Source organism: Chiroxiphia lanceolata, chromosome 15, assembly GCF_009829145.1.
Source record: "Chiroxiphia lanceolata isolate bChiLan1 chromosome 15, bChiLan1.pri, whole genome shotgun sequence".
Classification (NCBI taxonomy): domain Eukaryota; kingdom Metazoa; phylum Chordata; class Aves; order Passeriformes; family Pipridae; genus Chiroxiphia; species Chiroxiphia lanceolata.
In genome coordinates, this window is record NC_045651.1 from 10706249 (window position 1) to 10723352 (window position 17104).

Here is a 17104-nt window from a genome sequence, read left to right on the forward strand (position 1 = left end):
GGCCAAACTTGTGCAGCACGCGCTCTACATCCCTCCCCGCCCCCGGCGCGACAGAAAGCAGCAGACAGCGGTATTTAAATAAAATAAAAAATTAAAAAGTTCTTATTGGGTCCAGCACGGTCCTTCCCGCGGCACGGGGTAGCCGCGTGCCCGCAGAGAGGGGGACGGGACGGCCGGGGTCACCCCGCGGGGATGGGGCAGGATGGAGGGAGCCCCGGGGGCCCCCGCGGGACAGGAGAGCACCGGGGCCCCCCGCGGAGGAGGGGACTCCACCGAGGTGAGGCGGGGGGCACAGTGAGGAGAGGCGAGTGGCCGTGGGTGGGAGGGTCGGCCCCCCCGCACCTCACTGGGCTGCACTGGAAGTGGTTTTCTTCAGGGTGAAGTTGGTCCAGTTCACGGCCACCTTCTGCCGCGTCTGCTTGGCCGAGTCCAGGCAGAACCTGGCAGGGAGAGGACAACCCCGGTCACCTGCCAGCCCCTCTGTGCCACCAGCCCCTGTGTGACCCCAACCCCTCAGGACCCCCAGCCTTGGTCACCCACCAGCCACTCCAGCACCCCCAGCCCTGCCAGTAGAGCTCATCCCCCCCCGGGCTCCCCCCTCACCTCTTGAAATACTCCACTTCTCTGTCAGTCTCGTCCATCTCTGCCCCATCCAGGTCCTTGGGCAGGAATACATCATCTGGGGAAGCAGAGCAGAGGGTCAGTGCTGCCAGCTGGGCAAAGGGCCCCCGTGAGGATGGCGGTGCAGGGCAGCACTCCCTGCACTTACCGATCGAGGTACTGGGTTTCTCCACCTTGTTCCGGCTCTTCCTGCTCTTGCCCTTGGGCTGAGGGGAGCCCCCCAGGGTGGGAGGGGCAGCCGGGGTAGGCGGTTGAGGCTGTGCCAGCTCCGGCAGCTCCGCTTTGCCCTCTCCCCTCCGGCCCTTCCACTCGCTGGGTCTCTCTTTCTCAGCCCTGGTGCTGCCGCAGCCCCATGCCTGCCCCTTGCTGCCCTCCCCGGGCTCAGCACAGCCACCTGCCCGCTGTGGCTCCGGGGCGCTGCCCTTGGAAGGGGGCTTGGTTCCCAGCACCTGCCCCTTCACCCCAGGGCTCTCCAGCCGGGCCTGGCCGCTGCTGCCCTCCCCTTTCTTTGTCTGCCCATTCTGCCGCTTGTTCTTGCGCTGCCGGCTCCCTGCGGGCACCGGCTCTGGTGGTTCCGGCCCCTTGGGCTGTGGTCCCTCCCTGGGCTCTGGGCTCAGCCCACTGCCGTCCGTGGCAGAGTCCGCAGCCTTGGACTGCACCCAGATCATGCGGGACAGGCTGGGCACGGCGCTGAGCCGCTTCACCACACCGTTCTCGGACGGTGGTGCCGGCGGGGGCTCCCCAGGCCCCTCGCCCCATCGGGGGCCCAGCTCGCCCCGCAGGAGCCCGTGGCTCTTGGCAGGGCCCAGGCTGAGTGGGGCCAGCGCCAGGTCTATGTCCTGCAGGTCAGAGGAGCCATTGAGGTTGGAGAGCAGGTTTTTCTGCTCCAGGACAGCTGCCTTCTTGGGGAAGTCATTGACATCCAGGTTGAGGTCGTAGACACTGAAACTGGCCCGGATGGAGTCCTTGATGGTGTTCTTGATTTCCTGCAGCCGGCTGCTGAGGAAGCTGTTCACCCGCTCCAGCTCCAGCTCCGGCCACTCCAGCAGCTTCTCCTCAGCCTGCTCTCTGGCCTGGCTGGCTGCAGGGGCACGCTCTGCCCGCTTCTGGGCCTCTGCCTCCAGCTGGGCTTTCTCCTTCTCCTGCAACACAGGTGCCATGAGGATTGGCTGGGCTGGGCCACAGAACCACAGGCACAGGCCACGGAACTTTGCTCCAGCTCTGACAGCAATCCCAAGGGCTGCTGCTCAGCACAGCCACCTCACAACTTACACAGCCCCAAACTGTCATGTGTCCCCCATGGGCACAGCAACAGCTGGACACTGCACACCAGACACAGCTCTGGGCATGAGGCACCAGCAAAAGCCACCAGGGCACTGCCTCTCCCCACCACAGATACATGGTGTCAGAGATGTGGCACGGAGCAGGTAGGACACTGCAGTCCAAAGCGCCAGGAGGGCTGGGCCACCCTCTGCAGGAACAGAGGCAGGGGAAACCCTGCACAGGGCCAGGCACCGCTGTCACCTTAGGGGAGAGGGACATGGAATTCAAGAAACCAAATGGATGAGAGGGAAAGAAGGTAAAGGCCAGCAAGGGGCGCAGCCCAGCACCCACCCAGCCTCACCTTCTTCTTCTGCTTGTGCCGTGCCCGCTTGGCCGCCTTGGCACTGTTCAAGGGCTTAGGCTCCGTGCTGTTGATGTAGTCCAGCAGCTCATCCACATTGCGGTGGTCCACAGCGGGCTCCCCCGAGCTGCTGTTGTGCCCCAGTTTCTGTGGCAGCTCCTCTTTCCTCTTGGTGAGGCGCGAGCGCAGCTTCTCCCGGATCTCGGCGTAGTTGCGGCTCGTGGGAGCGGCCGGGGGCTGCAGGAGGGGAGTGCTGTCAGCCGGGACAGGCACAGGAGGTGCAGCCAGCCCCAGCTCCCCCACCTGCCCCCACGACCTCCCCAGCCACTCCCTTCCCCACAGTCTCAGTGAGACAAGTCAGCACAGCCCCAGTGAGCTCTTCCAGCATGAAGCCACAGGGTTTGGCTGGCCGCTCTGAGCCCCGGGGCTGGGCAGGCAGCTGCGAGTCAGGAGCAAGCGACCAGCAGGCTGATGAGGCAGCATGGAAACAAAGTAGGGGACGCACACGCCCGCAGGAAAACAGCCACGGCCAGACCTGCCCACCTCTGTACTCTGGGCACACGGACTGTGTGATGTCTCACCACGAGGCGCAGCGCGAGGACCGGGGGTGGCTGCAGACCAGCCCCTCACTCACCGCGTTGTGGCCGAAGAACTCACAGTAGCAGCAGTCGCAGAACTTCCCATCTTTCTGGTTGGTGGAGGAGGAGGTGCAGGAACTGCGCTCCGAGCTGCTGTCCTCATCCTCCCCAAGCCCCTCATCTGCCTCGCAGGGCTGTGGCAGGTGGCAGCTGGTACCATTTGGGAATTTGTGCCCTTTGCAAGAGGGGTCCCTGAGAAGAAGGGGAGAAGGGTGAGAGGTGAGCAGGAGCCAAGGGAGGGGTCTCAAAAATTGCCCCACACTACACGTGTAGGAACACCCCGCCCAGGGCAGCCTGTGCCCAGGCACAAGGATTTGTAGGGCAGACAAACCCCCTTCCCCACATCCTTCTCCTCCACGGGAGATGCCAGAGGAGCCTGTGTCAGCAGACATCTGTAGCTCCCTGGTCTCTGGCAGGCAGGAGGCTGGCACAGCAGAGCCCCAGCGAGCAGCATCCTGCTAGGCCCCAGGCTGGAAGCAGGGCAGGGACTGGTACTCACTGGGGGCAGGTAGCACAGGTGAGGAACACTGGGATTGCGTGCAGCTGCCAGACATCCCCACATGCAGGCAGGCCCGGCTCCCACAGGCACAGGCTGCCCAGCTCAGAGACAGGGAGGCCAGGGCACGTCCCACAGTGCCATTCCTCGAGCTCCAGCTCAGGACATGGCTGGCTCTCCACAGGGAGAGCTAATCAGTGGAGAAGAACCAGCATGCTCTCTTCAGGGGCATGGGCAGCCCAGAGAGGGCCAGGGGAGCAGGTGAGCAGAACAAGTCCACAGGCTTCATCTTCTCGAGGACCTTTGCTCAGTGCCACGGCTGCCCGACGGGTCTCACTGACAAAGGTCCTGTTGGCCAACAGTAGGTTGACCAGGCGGTTCCTTTGGGTCTTTTAGCTGGAGGAGGAGCAAGCACAGCCTCTTCTGCACCACGGAACCAAAGGACAACAGCAGACAGAACACACGTGGGGAGAGAAACAGCTTGACCCTCAGAGACGGGGTCTGCAGCAGCGCAACTGGCCCACAAAGACAGTGGCTCCCTGCACCACCACGCCAGGGCAGCCGGTCCCTCCACAGGGAAAAGTGCATCCACGGGCAACAGAGGGGAGAAAAGGGCGCACGGCCCAGTGAGCAGAAGCTGGGATCAGGCAGGGCTCCTCTACTCACCTGTTGGTGCTGGGTAGCTGGTGGGAGGCGGGAGGAGGGATGAGTGAAGTGCTGCAGTGCCCGTTGCAGGGATGGGTGCAGCCCGACAGCGGGGGCGGCATCTTCAGCAGTGGCACGTTGGCAGGGGGCAGGTGGAGGCTCTTGCATGGCCCTGGGCTGTGAGAGGCTGCGCCGGCCGGAGGGGACTCGGACACCGGCTTTGGGGCTGCAGCCTGGGCGCTTGGAGCAGGGAAGAGCGTGGCCTGCGAGGAGGAGCCCAGCGGGACATGCGGCGGGGAGCCGAAGGGCCCCGGGTGCGGAGGTGTCTGCTTGGAGGGGATCAGCACCGGTGGCTGGGAGGGGAGGCCGGTGGGACTGTTGGGAGGAGCAGTGAGGTCGGAGTGCTGATGATGCTCTGAGGAGTGGAAGGCCTCACCTGCAGAGGGGCAGGAACAGAGACAGTCAGACACTGGTTGTGCTGTGTGGGCCAAGGCCCTGCTCAGAGCCACCCATCGCCTCTCCACAGGCCGCTTCTCCGTGGGATAAACCCTGCCTCCCCCACAGGCAGCGCAGTGCTCGGACAGAAGCCATCCCTGCTCGCACGAGGCCTCAAGGTCACTGTGCCTCCCCTGTAGGATTCAGCCCTGCCCCACAAGGAGCAGGGCAAGGGGAAATGCTCTGGAGCAGCGGGCTAGGAGGTTGTGGCTGGCCCTCTCCCTGGACACGCACCTGGTGGGGTGGCCCTCCGGCACAAGCTTTTGAACTGCTTCGGCAGCGTCTTGCAGAAGTCAAGTGAGGTAGGCAGAGGCGAGCCCGGGGCGGCACTGCTGGAGGTGGTGGAGGTCGCGTGGCTGTAGGGACAGGCCTTGAGCCCCGGCGCCACAGCCGGCACCTGGCTGGCACACTCTGCAGACAGAGCGAGGCCGGGGTGCTTGTCACCTGGAAGGAAAGAGGAGCTGGGCCCAAATCCCTCTACCACTGCAAAGGGGCTCAGGCACGCTGCTGGCACTGGGAGTCAGAGGCCCAGCCTGTCCACCCTTTCCTACAAAGAAACCATCTAAGCCAAGAACTGGGCAGTAAGCTCTGCTCAACCCCACGGTGGGCTTCAACTCACCTAGTGTAGCTGGTGGGGCCCCGAGGGGGCTGCCCTGAGTGGCCCCATTGGTGTGCTGCGAGTTCCAGAGGCCCGAGAGCTTGTGAGCAGACAAGAACGAGCTGGGGTCCCAGTCCCCTGAGTTCCCATGGCACGAGGAAGAAGAAGAGGAGGAGGAGGAGGAAGAGGAGTGTGACCCACCCCCACAAGACTGTGACTTGCAGGATGTGTGGGATAACGAGACCTGCCAAGGAAAACACAGAGTGAATCAGCTGTGCAAGGAGGCTGTGGGCCCCAGAGTGTCAGCACCAAGACCCTCCACTGCAGCAGGGGTTCAGCTCATGGGAACCACTTCTGTCACTGTCTTGGGGGTGACAAACAGCCTGTCCATCAAACACCAACACAGCCTGGCTCCCAGGACATTCCAAGGGTCACATGCCTGCTCTGGTCCCACTCACACCAGGCCAGGATTAAATGAAGCCAGGCAGGAGGGAGCTCCTCTAACCTGAGCTCCACACACAGGCAGGCACTTGCCCCAGCAGTCTCTGGGCAGACCTACACCACACAGGGAGCAGCCCTGGGGCCAGGGGACGCAGCATGACATGCAGTGGAGCGGGGCTGGCAGGAAAGCAGCGGCGCTGTCAGTCTCTCCAGCCTGGCAGCTCCAAGCCAAGCCTGCCTGCTGGACGAGCCTCTGCGGCACCATGCGCTGCCCCACCACAGCCTCTGCCTGCTGAGCCAGCGGCAACCCTGGGCAGGGCAGTGGAGGCTGGGATGTCTGGGGCACTCAGCTCAGAGCAAGAAGGGGATCCGCACGCCCTGCTAGTGCCACAGCAAGGGTAGCGCCACTCTCCCACAACTGCAGCCCCAGCACTCCAACCCCAGCTCCGTGACCACGTACCGCCAGGGCCTGCTCCTGCACCGCCCGTCGCTCTTCCTCCTCCACACTCTTCCGGCAGCTCTGGCAGATCCACAGTGGCATTTCTCCCAGGAGGTTCTGCACGAGCGTTGGCACGAAGTCCGGTGGCAGCCTCTCGCCCGGGGAAACCAGCCCATTGTGGGATGGCCCTCCCCAGTCCTTGCGCTCCCGGTGGCAGAGCAGGCAGCACGTCTGCACGGACTGGTTAGTGGTGGGCAGCACCTGAGGAAGGACGCACAGACTGTGAGTCACCCACGTGTTGTGCGGTGCAGATGTGGGACAGATGAAGCAGCGAACGAGACCTTGGGACGCTGACACCAAACCAGGGAAATTCTTGTAGGCTACATGTGGCATTGCACCTTCTCCCACTGGAGCAGAGCAGCCTCAGGCTGCCCAGCTGCTGCCAGCCTGCCACGTGCCAGATGGGAGCGTTCTGGACCTCTGGGAAGATCACAGTGTGCCAAAGAGCCAGCCCTGCCACCAAGCATGGCTGATAAGCCAGCAGCAGCTCCCACCACCACCTCTGGTACAGCGGGACCAAGAGAACTTGCACAGCAGAGCAAGACCCACAGAAATCCAACACGGGGATATGAAGGGTGGCTCTGGTAGCCTCAACTCTCAATCCTCGCCCAGCACAGACCCCCCTCCCACGGTGTCACCCGAGAGCCTCAAGCCCTCCCTCCCGCCTCTTTGTTCTGCACAGCCAGCGGTGCCGATGCGCCAGGGTGGGGTGCAGCCCCCCGTGCCACTTTGCTCTCTCCCCGCACGGGCACAGCCAGGCTGGGACTTCCCTGCAGGAGCTGGGCTGCATCCTGCGGGCTCGCTGGAGCCCTGACAGCCGTGACGAGCCCGGCGTGGCGCGGACGAGGGGGCCCCCATTGTCTGCCGGCGCGGCGGGGCCCCGCCACAATGAGCCGCGCATTGAACCGCTACTGCCAAACAGATGGCGTCTGCAGGCTCAAGGTGAAGCAAAGGTCAGAGGCCAAGGAGAGCAGAGCGGAGGCACAGCCCCCTGCCCACCCACAGCGAGGAAGGGGGCTGCCAGCCCACCCCGTGTCCCAGCTGACACGGCCACCGCAGCGGGCGACACCACGGCTGCCCCCAACCCACCCAGTGCATCCATCCCCGGCGCCCACCCCCGGGTCCCTGCCCACCGCCCGGGACAGGTGGCGGCGGCCAGGTGTGTTCAGCGATCTCAGGCAGCGACAGGCGCGCTGGATGGAGATGCTGCAGCCACCTGCCATCGCCCAGTGGCGGAACCGGGCCCTCCTGCGGGGCGCTGTGGGAGCGCTCCGAGCCCCATCCGCAGGGATGCTCCGGGGCGGGGGTCGGGGCGGGGATGGGGCCCTGCCCCTGCCCCCCCCCTCCGCCCCGGGCCCTGCCCCATCCCCGCCCCGAACGGAACCCCCTCAGCGCCAGCGCCGTCCCAGCCGCGGCACTCCCCCGGTACCTGCGCGCTGCCTCTGCCCGGCTCCCCGCCGCTGCCCGCCGCCGCCGTCACCTCAGGCGGGGCGGGCGGTTCCGGTGGCGGTGGCGGCGGGGGAGGCCCGACGTCGGGACCTGCCACCCTGTCGCGGCGAGGCCCGGAGCCACCTGCCGCTGCTGCCGCCGTTGCCGCCGTTGCCGCCTTGTTCCGCCGGCGAGTCATGGCGAGCCCGCCGCAGCCAGGACAACAGCCAATATGGCGGCGCGGCCCGTCCGGCCCCTGCCCGCGGGAAGGAGGGAGGGGGGAAGCGCTCGGTGAGGTGAAGCCGCCGCCGCCATCTTGCGAGAGGGCAGCGCTGCGCCCCCTGGCGGACGGGGGGAGCGGCGGCAGCGGGTCCCCCGGGTCCTAAAGGGTGCCGGTGAATGTGGAGCGGGATCGCATCCCGGGCTGGATCATCGGAGTGCAACTCCTTGGGTCCACGCGGAAAGCGAGGGGGCTTAGATCAGGTATTGCGAAAAAATTGTTCCCTGTGAGGGTGGTGAGGCACTGGCACAGGTTGCCCAGAGAAGCTGTGGCTGCCCCATCCCTGGAAGTTTCCAAGGCCAGGGTGGACCGGGCTTGGAACAACCTGGGCTAGTGAAGGGTGTCCCTGCCCTAAACAGGGGGATGGAACAAGATGATCTTTAAGGTCTCTTCCAACTCAAACCATTCTATGATTCTATGATTCCTGACCCTGCACAGAACCCCCCCAAAAATCCCACCATGTGTCTGAGAGCATTGTGTCTGAGAGCTCCTTGAACTCTGGCAGGTTTGCTGCTGTTACCATTTTGCTGGGGAGCCTATTCCAGTGCCCAAACATCCTTGGGTTGAAGAACCTTTTCCTAATATCCAACTTAAACCTCCCCTGACACAGCTCCAGTTGTTCCCTTGGGTCCTCTCACTGGCCACAGAGAGCAGAGATTGCAGCTGCCCCTCCACTGCCCCTTGTGAGGAAGTTGCAGACCCCTATGAGGTCTGACCTCAGTCTCCTCTTCTCCAGGCTGAACAGACCTCAGTTGCTCCTTATATGGCTTCCCCTCTAGACCCTTCACCATCCCTGCAGCCTCCTTTGGACACTCTCTAATAGCTTCATGTCCTTCTTATATTGTGCTGCCCAAATCTGCTGGCAGCTGAGGGACAGGCAGGGCTCCAGGCTCGCTGAGCACACAGGGACACAGGACACAGCCACAGTCACAGGAGCCAGGATACACTGCCCGGTCGAAATTAGACCTGGAGCCTATGAGGAACACTGGCCCCTCAACACTAGGGCTAGTCCTACACATGCACTTATCCAGCATAGCCTGGGCACCGCGGGGCTACCGTGACTCAGGGACTTCCTCAAGCCGAGGAGGTGCTGCCGTGTTTATCCAACCGTCCTCCGCGAATTTTTTACCCATGAATCCACCCCATTAGGCTTTCAGCCACCTGAATTATCGGCGCCCACATCCTGTGGCCAGCAGTGCCAGGTCTGGAGCAGACACCTCCTCTGGCACAGCCGGGGTGGGGCTGCTGTTCCCAGCACCCCGAGCACCCCCTGGAACCCTTCCTTGGCCACTCGGTGCTTTCTTCTCCCGCCGAGGGGCTGCTTTATTCACTTCCCACTGCATCCCCCCGCTCCACACTCCATGTCCTGCACAGTAAAGGTGTCTGCGAGTGCCTCCCCTGGTGCCCCATCATTCAGGGGGTCTCTGGGGTATCTCTGTCTCCTGAAGGTTGGGCTGCGGGAAAAAGGGAACCGGGACGGGATAACCGGGGATGCAGCCGGGGATTGGAGCCAGGAACCGTGACCAGGAAGTGGAGCCGGCGGTGAAACCCATCCCGCCCCACGGGAGACGCACCCTCACCCTTCCCATCACAGAGAACCGGTCCGTCGAGGCACGGACGGGCTCGTCCCGGTGCCGGCACTGGGCGGACACCGCTCCGATCCTCCCCCACGGGCGGTGCCCGGTACCGACCCGCCCCGTCGGCGAGCGGCGGGCGCGGGGAGCCGGGCGGCGGCAGAGCCACGGGACGCGCCATGCTGCCCGCTGCCCTCCGCCGGTGGCTCCGCCGACCCAAGGTGAGACCGGGGAGGGTGGCACCGGGGCCGGCCACCCTCCCCTGCGCCCGGGACCGGCGGAGCCCCCATCCGGGGGCTCCGCCGGTCCCGGGCGCAGGGGAGGGCGGCGAGGGTCCCCCGGGGTGGAGCGGGAGGAGGAAGCTGGGGGACTCCCGCGGACCTTTCCCCGTGTTTACAGCCATGCACGGATCCGTGCCCGCGCTGCCAGGATGCGGCTGAACTTGTTCGTCCTGCTCTGCCCCCCGGGGAAACTGAGGCACGGGTGGGTGGGGAGGGCGGCTCTCCCCGGGAGGAGTCAGAGCTGCTGTGGGAGGGTTCGACGTACCTGCCCTAGTGGGCGTTTGTGGATCCATGGGCCCCAAACCTCCATGCTTCGTTTGTGGGATTTGGGATCCTTCTGGCCCAGCACACAGGGTGCTCCTGCCATCTGCCATCACCCCTCTGTGCTCTTCTCGCAGCGCTCCGACCCTCGCCTGCTCTCCCAGTTCTTCTTTGCCGACGAGAGGGTGACAGGGGTGGTGGCCGAGATCAATGGGCTGGATGCCGAACTGGACCCGCAGCAGTACCTGGTGCTCCTCAACCAGCTCCACCTCAGTCAGGTACAGGGACAGCCAGGACCCTGGTGTGACTTGGTCCCCTGGGACACCAGGGGTGACATCCATGCCCTCCCCAGGCTCACCTACTGGCCATCCTGGAGCAGATCATGGAGGAGTGCATCCCCACGCAGCGGCACAGCCGGGACTACCTGGTCAAGTTCCCTGAGGAGCTCTTGGTGGACAACTTGGGGAACCACATGCTGTTTGCTGCTGAGGTGAGCCCAGGGATGCTATCTGGGAGGTCTGGTTCTCCGAGTCTGGGGGGCAATGGGCCCTCCCACCCCAGCTGACCCTGGGGTTATGGGCTGCACTGCCCCGGGTGCTGGCTCCTGATGGTCCCTGTCCTAGCAGTGTCTCCTGGCTGGGACCTTCCCGGAGGTGGAGGAGGCGGACAGGGCACAGCTGCGGCCCCAGGCCAGGAACCTGCTGTGCAGCCTGGAGCTGGTGCGGACAGTACTGCGGGAGCAGAGCCTGAGCCAGCCCAGTTCCTACCCGGAGCCTGTCCAGGCTGTGCTTATCCAGTTCGACCGGCTCTTTGCAGAGTTCGAGCTGAGGTGGGGGCCAGGGCTGGGGTGGTGGGGGCCTGTGCCAGGACTGGAGGGGCCTCACACTCCCTGCATCTCTCCAGCTATGTGTCCTCGCTGGTGGCAGTGAAGTCTCCCGAGGAGATCTACAGGCAGCAGGAGATCATTGTGCTGTTCTGCGAGACAGTGGAGAGGTGAGTGAAGGGCACTGCACATCATGTCAGGGTAGCAGGGACCCCAGCCCCAAGGATGGGCAGTGTCCTGAGGCTCAGCCCTACTGTAAGGGGGTGTGTGTGTCCCCAGAGCCCTGCGCCTGGGCTACCTGACCCAGGAGATGATCGATGGCTATGAACCGCTGCTGATGTTCACCATCCCTCGCTTGGCCATTATCAGGTGGGTGCAGCCCCTGGAGAAGGGGGGATGTTCCCTGCCCTGTACCAGCCCCTTCTCCCCATGGGGAACTGGGGTCCTGGGCAATCCCCCATGTAAGTTGAGCTCTGTCCCCTCACAGCGGCCTCCTCATCTACCCCGAGGGTCCCCTCAGCCTGGAGCGGAGCCCCGAGGAGATGTCCCGGATCTTCAGCCCCTTCTACAATCTCCTGAAGAAGATCAGGTATGCAGTGGGGGGCAATGGGTGGGGCCATGGGGCAGCAGGGGGGCCGTGACATGAGGTTGATGCCGTCCCCTTGCCTCAGGGAGCTGCTGCGGGTGCTGTCAGTGGAGGAGCTCTACCTGCTGGAGAGGAGCCTGTGCACAGCTGAACCAGAGAATCCCTGTGGTCCAGACATCACCCCAGTGTGGGAAGCAGCTGTGCCCAGAGAGGACCCCCCTGCTCCCTCTGGTCTCCTGGAGGTCCCTTGTGCCACACCACCAGCCCTCACCTGCACGACGCTATTGGGACCCTCTGGTGCTGTCGACAACCCAGGCACCGACTGGCAGTGGGGGTGTGTGGTGGGCAGGAAGCGGGGCCGAGATGGCAGATCCCTGTCCACTGGGACAGGACATCTCACACCACCCCTAGGGTAACTGTCACCTCCCCTCCGTGCAGCCCCCAGATCCCCGGGAGCAGCCCAGGGATAGGTGCCACCCTGGGTGCCCACTGCTCAGAGCTGCGCTGCCGGTACAGCAGCACCAAGGACATGCTGCACACCCTCTTTGTCTGCATCTCTGGTGAGTGACCCCCGAGACCCCCCCAGCACCCTGATCTCCCCAGCACCCTGACCCCCCACTCTTCTGGTGCAGGGGTTGCCGATCAGCTCCAGACCAACTTTGCCAGTGACATGCGCAGCATCTTGAAAACGGTCTTCAAGATCGTGGCTTCGCAGGCGGAGCCCTTGGAGGAGCCCAGTGCCAGCCGTGAGTAATCCCCAGAGAGTGAGAGATTGCTCCTCTGCCCTGCCCAGTGCCCATCCCTGGTGAGACAAGGCCACAGCCCCAGGCATGGGGAGGACGTGGCCATACTGCCTGTCCCTGGTTTGGCTGTTCCACCATAGCCCTTGTCCCTGCAGGAAAGAAGGATGATGACTCCTGTGTGGCAAATGCTCCTCGTGTGGTCAACTGCCCACTGTGCTCCAGCCCCACAGAGGCTGCCGGGCTCCGGAGGGCAGGTAAGGGGCTGCCCAGGTGCCATGGCTCTGGGGCAGGTGTGAGGCTGGGACTGATCCTACCCCCATCCTGCCAGAGGGGGTCTGGCTTTGAGGGGGGCTGGCACAGGGGGGTTTTACTAATATGTTTTGCCCAGCAGGCACTCACCGCCTGCCCGAGTGGGTGCCTGACAGCACGTGCAGCCAGTGCTCTGCCTGCCGCTCGCCCTTCACCCTGCTGCGCCGCCGGCACCACTGCCGCAGCTGTGGGAAGGTAGGATGGGGCTGAGCTGGGGCGTGTGGGGTCCTTGAGGGACCCGGCTCTGCTCAGCCCCCCTCTGGCCCTCTCCTGCAGATCTTCTGTGCCCGCTGCTCACCGCACACCGCGGCACTGCCGCACTACAGCCACACCAAACCCGTGCGTGTCTGCACCCACTGCTACACCACACACCTCTCACCCACGTCCCAGTGTGCCCGGAGCCAATGAGAGCCCCTCTGCCAGAGCTGCATCTGCAGGAAGCCATGCACTGGGGGCAAGGGGCTGTTCTGGGGCTGCTGGGCAGCTCTTCAGCCCTATAACTGCTGTCAGAGCTGGGTGGGCATGATGGCAGGACCCCCTTACATGGCAGTAGGACTCCCCCTCACACAGGGGCAGGACCCCACAGACGGCTGCAGCCCACGCCTGGTGCTGGCAGGCCGGGGTCACAGGGGGCACAGGACCCCCCCTCCCGATGCACCGTGGCCGTGCCCTGCTTTCAGTGAACTGCGTGCACCTGCCCCCCGGCTGGAAATGTGCTTCGTGGTGGTTTTTTTTAAGGTGAACTTTGACTGTTGTTGGGCCCGGGGCAGAGTCTCCCCCCCACCCCATGGCCTGGCCTGAGAAGGTGCAAACAGCCCTCACATGACGGCGGGTGCCCCAGGGCCGCCCGTGCCACACCCGCCCTTGCCGTGCAGCGCCGTGCCCGGAGGCCCGGCGCTCCCCTGCCCTCCCTTCCCCACCGCCTGCACCCGACGGATTTTAATAAAGAGATAAGCCCGCATGGCTGGGCCGCGTTGCGCTGGGTTCCCGGGGTGAAGGGGGGAGCGAGGCGGGCTAGTGGTCGCAGCCGGTGTGGGAACACCTGTGGGCGCGGTGGGGGTGTTCCGAGCGGTCTGGGGATGGCGGGGGTGTGAGCGCTCCTCGCCCGGCTCCCATGGGCGGGCAGGGGCGACCTGCGCCCCGGGTGTCTCCAGATGCGCACATGGGCAGACATGAGAGCACTTCTCATGGGGCGCAGCCACGGCGTGGTAATTAATTAACCCCCGGGGGGCGTGGCTTTTCCAATGGAGGCGTGTCCCGCCCCGGCCCCGCCCCCCGATTCAAATTTGAAGCACGCGCTTTCCCGCCCAAAGTTGTTTGCCCGCCGTGGTGACGTCAGCGGCGCGCGGTGTCCCGCAGCCAATCAGCGCGCGGCCTTCGCCCCCCTCCCGCCATGGAGCCCGCGGCCACCACCAGCATCCAGGTGCTGCTCCAGGCGGCCGAGTTCCTGGAGCACCGGGACCACTGCGACCCGCCCGGCCTGGCCGAGGCCGAGCACGGCTACGCCTCGCTCTACCCCGCCCGGTCGCGCCGGGCCGTGAGCAGCGTCAGGTGAGCGGCGGGAGAGTGGGTGGGTGGCGGTGGCCGGCAGCGCCGGTGCTGATCGCCGGCGGCTCTTCCTCTCGCAGGTCGGTGCACAACGCGCTGGAGAAACACAGGTACCGGGGCGTGTGGGGGGAGCGGCGGGGCAGGGGGTGGCTCTGCCCGTGCGCCCACCCTCGGGCTGACCGCCGTGTGGTCCCCCTCCCGCCCGGCCGTAGGAGAGCCCAGCTCCGGTGCTGCTTGGAGCGGCTGAAGCAGCAGGTGCCGGTGGCCGCGGGGCCGGCCCGTCCCACCACGCTGAGCCTCCTGCACCGTGCCCGGCTTCACATCCAGGTGAGGGGGGATGACCCCGGTACCACTCGGGGGACCCCGTGTGGCAACCGACCCGCCCAGCTCTGCCCCGCTCATGGCTCGCTGGGTCCCCGCAGAGGCTGGAGGAGCAGGAGCTGAGGGCACGGAGGGCCAAGGACCGGCTGCGAGACCGGCAGCGGAGCCTGCGGCGGCGGCTGGAATGGCTGCTCCTACCCACCGACGGGGAACGGGCACGGGCTGACAGCCTAGACTCATCCCAGCTCTCGGAACCCTCCGAGGGAGGTAAGGGAGGGGAAGGATGGAGGGTGGGTAGGAAAGGAAAAGCAGCCGGGGTCCTGACTTGGGCTCCCCCCCCCACGGTGCCCAGAGGATGCCGAGGTAGAGGTGGACGGTGTGGTGTTCGGTGGGGACCTGCTGCATTCCTTCGGCACCGGGAGGGACCACAGCTACTCCAGCCTCCACAGCCCGGAATCCTGACAGTGCCCACTGCCTTCCCTGCACTGCCTGCCCGCCTCCTTCCTGCTGGAAATGCAGCCTCTCTGGCCTCATCACAGCCAGGATAAGGGGCCACAGGTGGGAGTGAGCACCCAGCTTGGCCCCCAGCAGCTGGGCTGCTGGGCAGCACTGGCTGTGGCACTGGGTGCACGGGGCTGGCACTGCACTGTGGCACCCACTGTGAGTGCACTGCAAAGCACTAGGAGAGGCACTGGAAGAGGGCCCAGCTGTCATGGGGAAACCCTCACACCTCCCCCTGTGCACCACCAGGCATGTGGCAGTGCTGCTCACTGCAGACATGGCTACAGGAGGGCTGTCCCGCCCCTGGAGAGACAGAAAGGGGAAACAAGTGCATTAAGCAACCTGCCTTCATGCTCCCACAGGCACCCCGCTCTTTTGTACAGACCCCACACTTTTATAGTAAAGGCACTTGATAAAACTCTGGCCTGTGTCTTCCCTGTGATCCCGGCAGCAGGCTGGACCCCCAGAGTGGAGGGCAGCACTGGGCTCTGCTCTAGCCAGGCCAGTCTCAGTCAAATCAGAGGTGGGAGTAGATTCTTTAATGATAATTACATCTCAGAAAGGGTCTAACAGCAGCTGATTGTCAGACTTGTACAGTTTCTTTAAAAATATAAAATCTAAGGAGATTTCTATCTGTCCTGGTGCAGCTGGCCCCTCACACGTACTGCTTCTTCTTGGTGGCTGCCTTGCTCGCCAGATCCTTGGCTTTCTCTGTAGCAGCCAGAGCTGTCTCCTTGGCTTTCTCGGTCGCTTCCTTGGCAGTCTCCACCAGTGTTTTGGATGGAGCTTCTCCTATAACATGGAAGCTGTTAACCCAGCCCTGCCCCGGCACTGGAGTGCCAGCCAGACCTGCCCGGCCACCTCGGCACCAAGGCGCTTCCCCACGCAGATGAGCCTGGTGCTCCTGACCTCGGCACGTCAGGGCACGTTGCAAAGGGGAACCGCAGGCACGTGACTGCTGCCCTGTCACATCCCGTCCTGCCTGCACTGCACTCCACCCCTGCCCGGCCTTGCAATCACTGGCCGGCTGCTCCGCTCAGGAAGGGCAGGCTGTGCCAAGGCAGGGGGCAAAGGTAAGGGAGGAGGATTTCACAGTCAGATCAGTTCAAGCTGCGACCTGCCCATGGACTGGAGTGTTCCCAGTGTGACCTCTAACTCCAAGAGACCCGTCCCGGTCAGCCCCAGCCTGCCCTTGGTGCCCACCTTGCATTCTTGCTAGCACGTATTCAAATCCCTTAGTGCTCTTGGTCACGTTGCTTTTGAACCTGGCCAGACCAAACTCCTGCAAGGGGAAAAGTCAATGAAGGTGCAAGCCTGGCTCTCTGTCACACACAGCCCCTGGGGCTTTTGTCCCAGCTTGAGAAGTCACAAGCAGTGACTTTGACAGTGATGGTTCTGGGTGCCCGAAGAGCTCATGAGGGCTGGGGGAACAAGGGGAAAGGGTGTGAAAACCATCACAAGAAATGGGTAGAGAAAGGGGGAGCAGGAGCTTTAGGGGGGCACACAGTGCTGCTCGAGCAGTGCTCACCTGGATGGCCCGCGAGACGCCAAACAGGCTGGAGGATACCCAGGCCTCTCGCTTGACCTCGGTCCAGTTGCTGTTCTCCGGGTTCACCCGGTACACGCAGCGCTCCTCCACCACCTGCAGGAGGCACAGCCCGGCTGTAGGAACTGCTGGGCCCCCTCCTCCCCCCCGTGCCTTCCCGCCTGCGGCACCTACCATGAGACGGGCGTGGTTGATGTTCCAGGTGAACGTGGTCATGGTCCGGTTCTTGGGGTCCACGATAGAGTCCTCCAGGATGTAGACGGAGTGGGCGACGTTAGCTGGGAAGAAGCGCTCTGCCCAGCGCGGCATCCGGTTGGTCTTGGTCAGGAGCCGCCGCGACAGCAGCTTGTGGTCCGGTGTCACCTCCCGGTGCACGATGTCTTCGGTCAGGACATGTTTGCTAAAACGGCGGAAGAAAACATCAAGCCCTGCTCCTTCCCGGCCAGCCCCACCAGGGGCTGGGAACCATCAGGCACCGTGGGACTAAGGGAGGGGGAAACCAGCTCGCCGCTGTGTGCACCCATCCCAGAAGGCTGGAGGGGGACAAGCAGAGCCCCCGCGGGACCCCCGGGGAAAGGGCTGGGCCGAGGAGGAGGGGCAGCATTCCCAGATGGCACCGGGATGGGGGGGGGGGGGTCGAAGAGGGCCCCGGGCGCACCTGTAGGGGTTGGGGTAGCGCTGCCAGAAGGCGGCGAACACCTGGTCCCAGGGCCCCTTGAGGACGCTCAGGCTGGCGCAGTACTTCCCCATGGGCCCGGCGCTCAGGCCCGCGCCTGCTGGGCGGCCGCCATGCGGCCCGCGCGCCCCGCCCGGCCCTGCGCACGTCCGGCCCCGCCCCGCCCGGTT

General features: G+C 64.7%; 4 protein-coding genes across 4 annotated transcripts; 2 read left to right on the forward strand and 2 right to left on the reverse strand.

Annotated features, from left to right (window-relative positions):
- Positions 1-73: 73 nt before the first annotated feature.
- Positions 74-7699, reverse strand: FAM193B (family with sequence similarity 193 member B). Its single transcript, XM_032703330.1, has 10 exons — positions 7487-7699; positions 6019-6258; positions 5139-5361; positions 4754-4963; positions 4046-4460; positions 2880-3075; positions 2246-2482; positions 770-1763; positions 604-679; positions 74-440 (listed from the first exon to the last, which is right to left on the reverse strand). The coding sequence occupies exons 1-10, from the start codon at positions 7682-7684 to the stop codon at positions 344-346; spliced, it is 2886 nt and encodes a 961-aa protein (XP_032559221.1). The 5' UTR covers positions 7685-7699; the 3' UTR covers positions 74-343.
- Positions 7700-9482: 1783 nt separating this feature from the next.
- On the forward strand, positions 9483-13302 carry LOC116794566 (lateral signaling target protein 2 homolog). The gene is made up of 13 exons (XM_032703336.1): positions 9483-9560; positions 10019-10159; positions 10234-10371; positions 10508-10710; positions 10785-10874; positions 10984-11073; positions 11192-11293; positions 11376-11624; positions 11729-11850; positions 11923-12036; positions 12189-12287; positions 12425-12537; positions 12619-13302. The coding sequence occupies exons 1-13, from the start codon at positions 9519-9521 to the stop codon at positions 12748-12750; spliced, it is 1635 nt and encodes a 544-aa protein (XP_032559227.1). The 5' UTR covers positions 9483-9518; the 3' UTR covers positions 12751-13302.
- Positions 13303-13728: 426 nt separating this feature from the next.
- On the forward strand, positions 13729-15360 carry MXD3 (MAX dimerization protein 3). The gene is made up of 5 exons (XM_032703341.1): positions 13729-13893; positions 13971-14000; positions 14103-14217; positions 14313-14478; positions 14564-15360. The coding sequence occupies exons 1-5, from the start codon at positions 13736-13738 to the stop codon at positions 14671-14673; spliced, it is 579 nt and encodes a 192-aa protein (XP_032559232.1). The 5' UTR covers positions 13729-13735; the 3' UTR covers positions 14674-15360.
- Positions 15230-17081, reverse strand: PRELID1 (PRELI domain containing 1). The gene is made up of 5 exons (XM_032703339.1): positions 16917-17081; positions 16433-16658; positions 16241-16354; positions 15916-15994; positions 15230-15504 (listed from the first exon to the last, which is right to left on the reverse strand). The coding sequence occupies exons 1-5, from the start codon at positions 17006-17008 to the stop codon at positions 15368-15370; spliced, it is 648 nt and encodes a 215-aa protein (XP_032559230.1). The 5' UTR covers positions 17009-17081; the 3' UTR covers positions 15230-15367.
- Between the last annotated feature and the right edge of the window lie 23 nt (positions 17082-17104).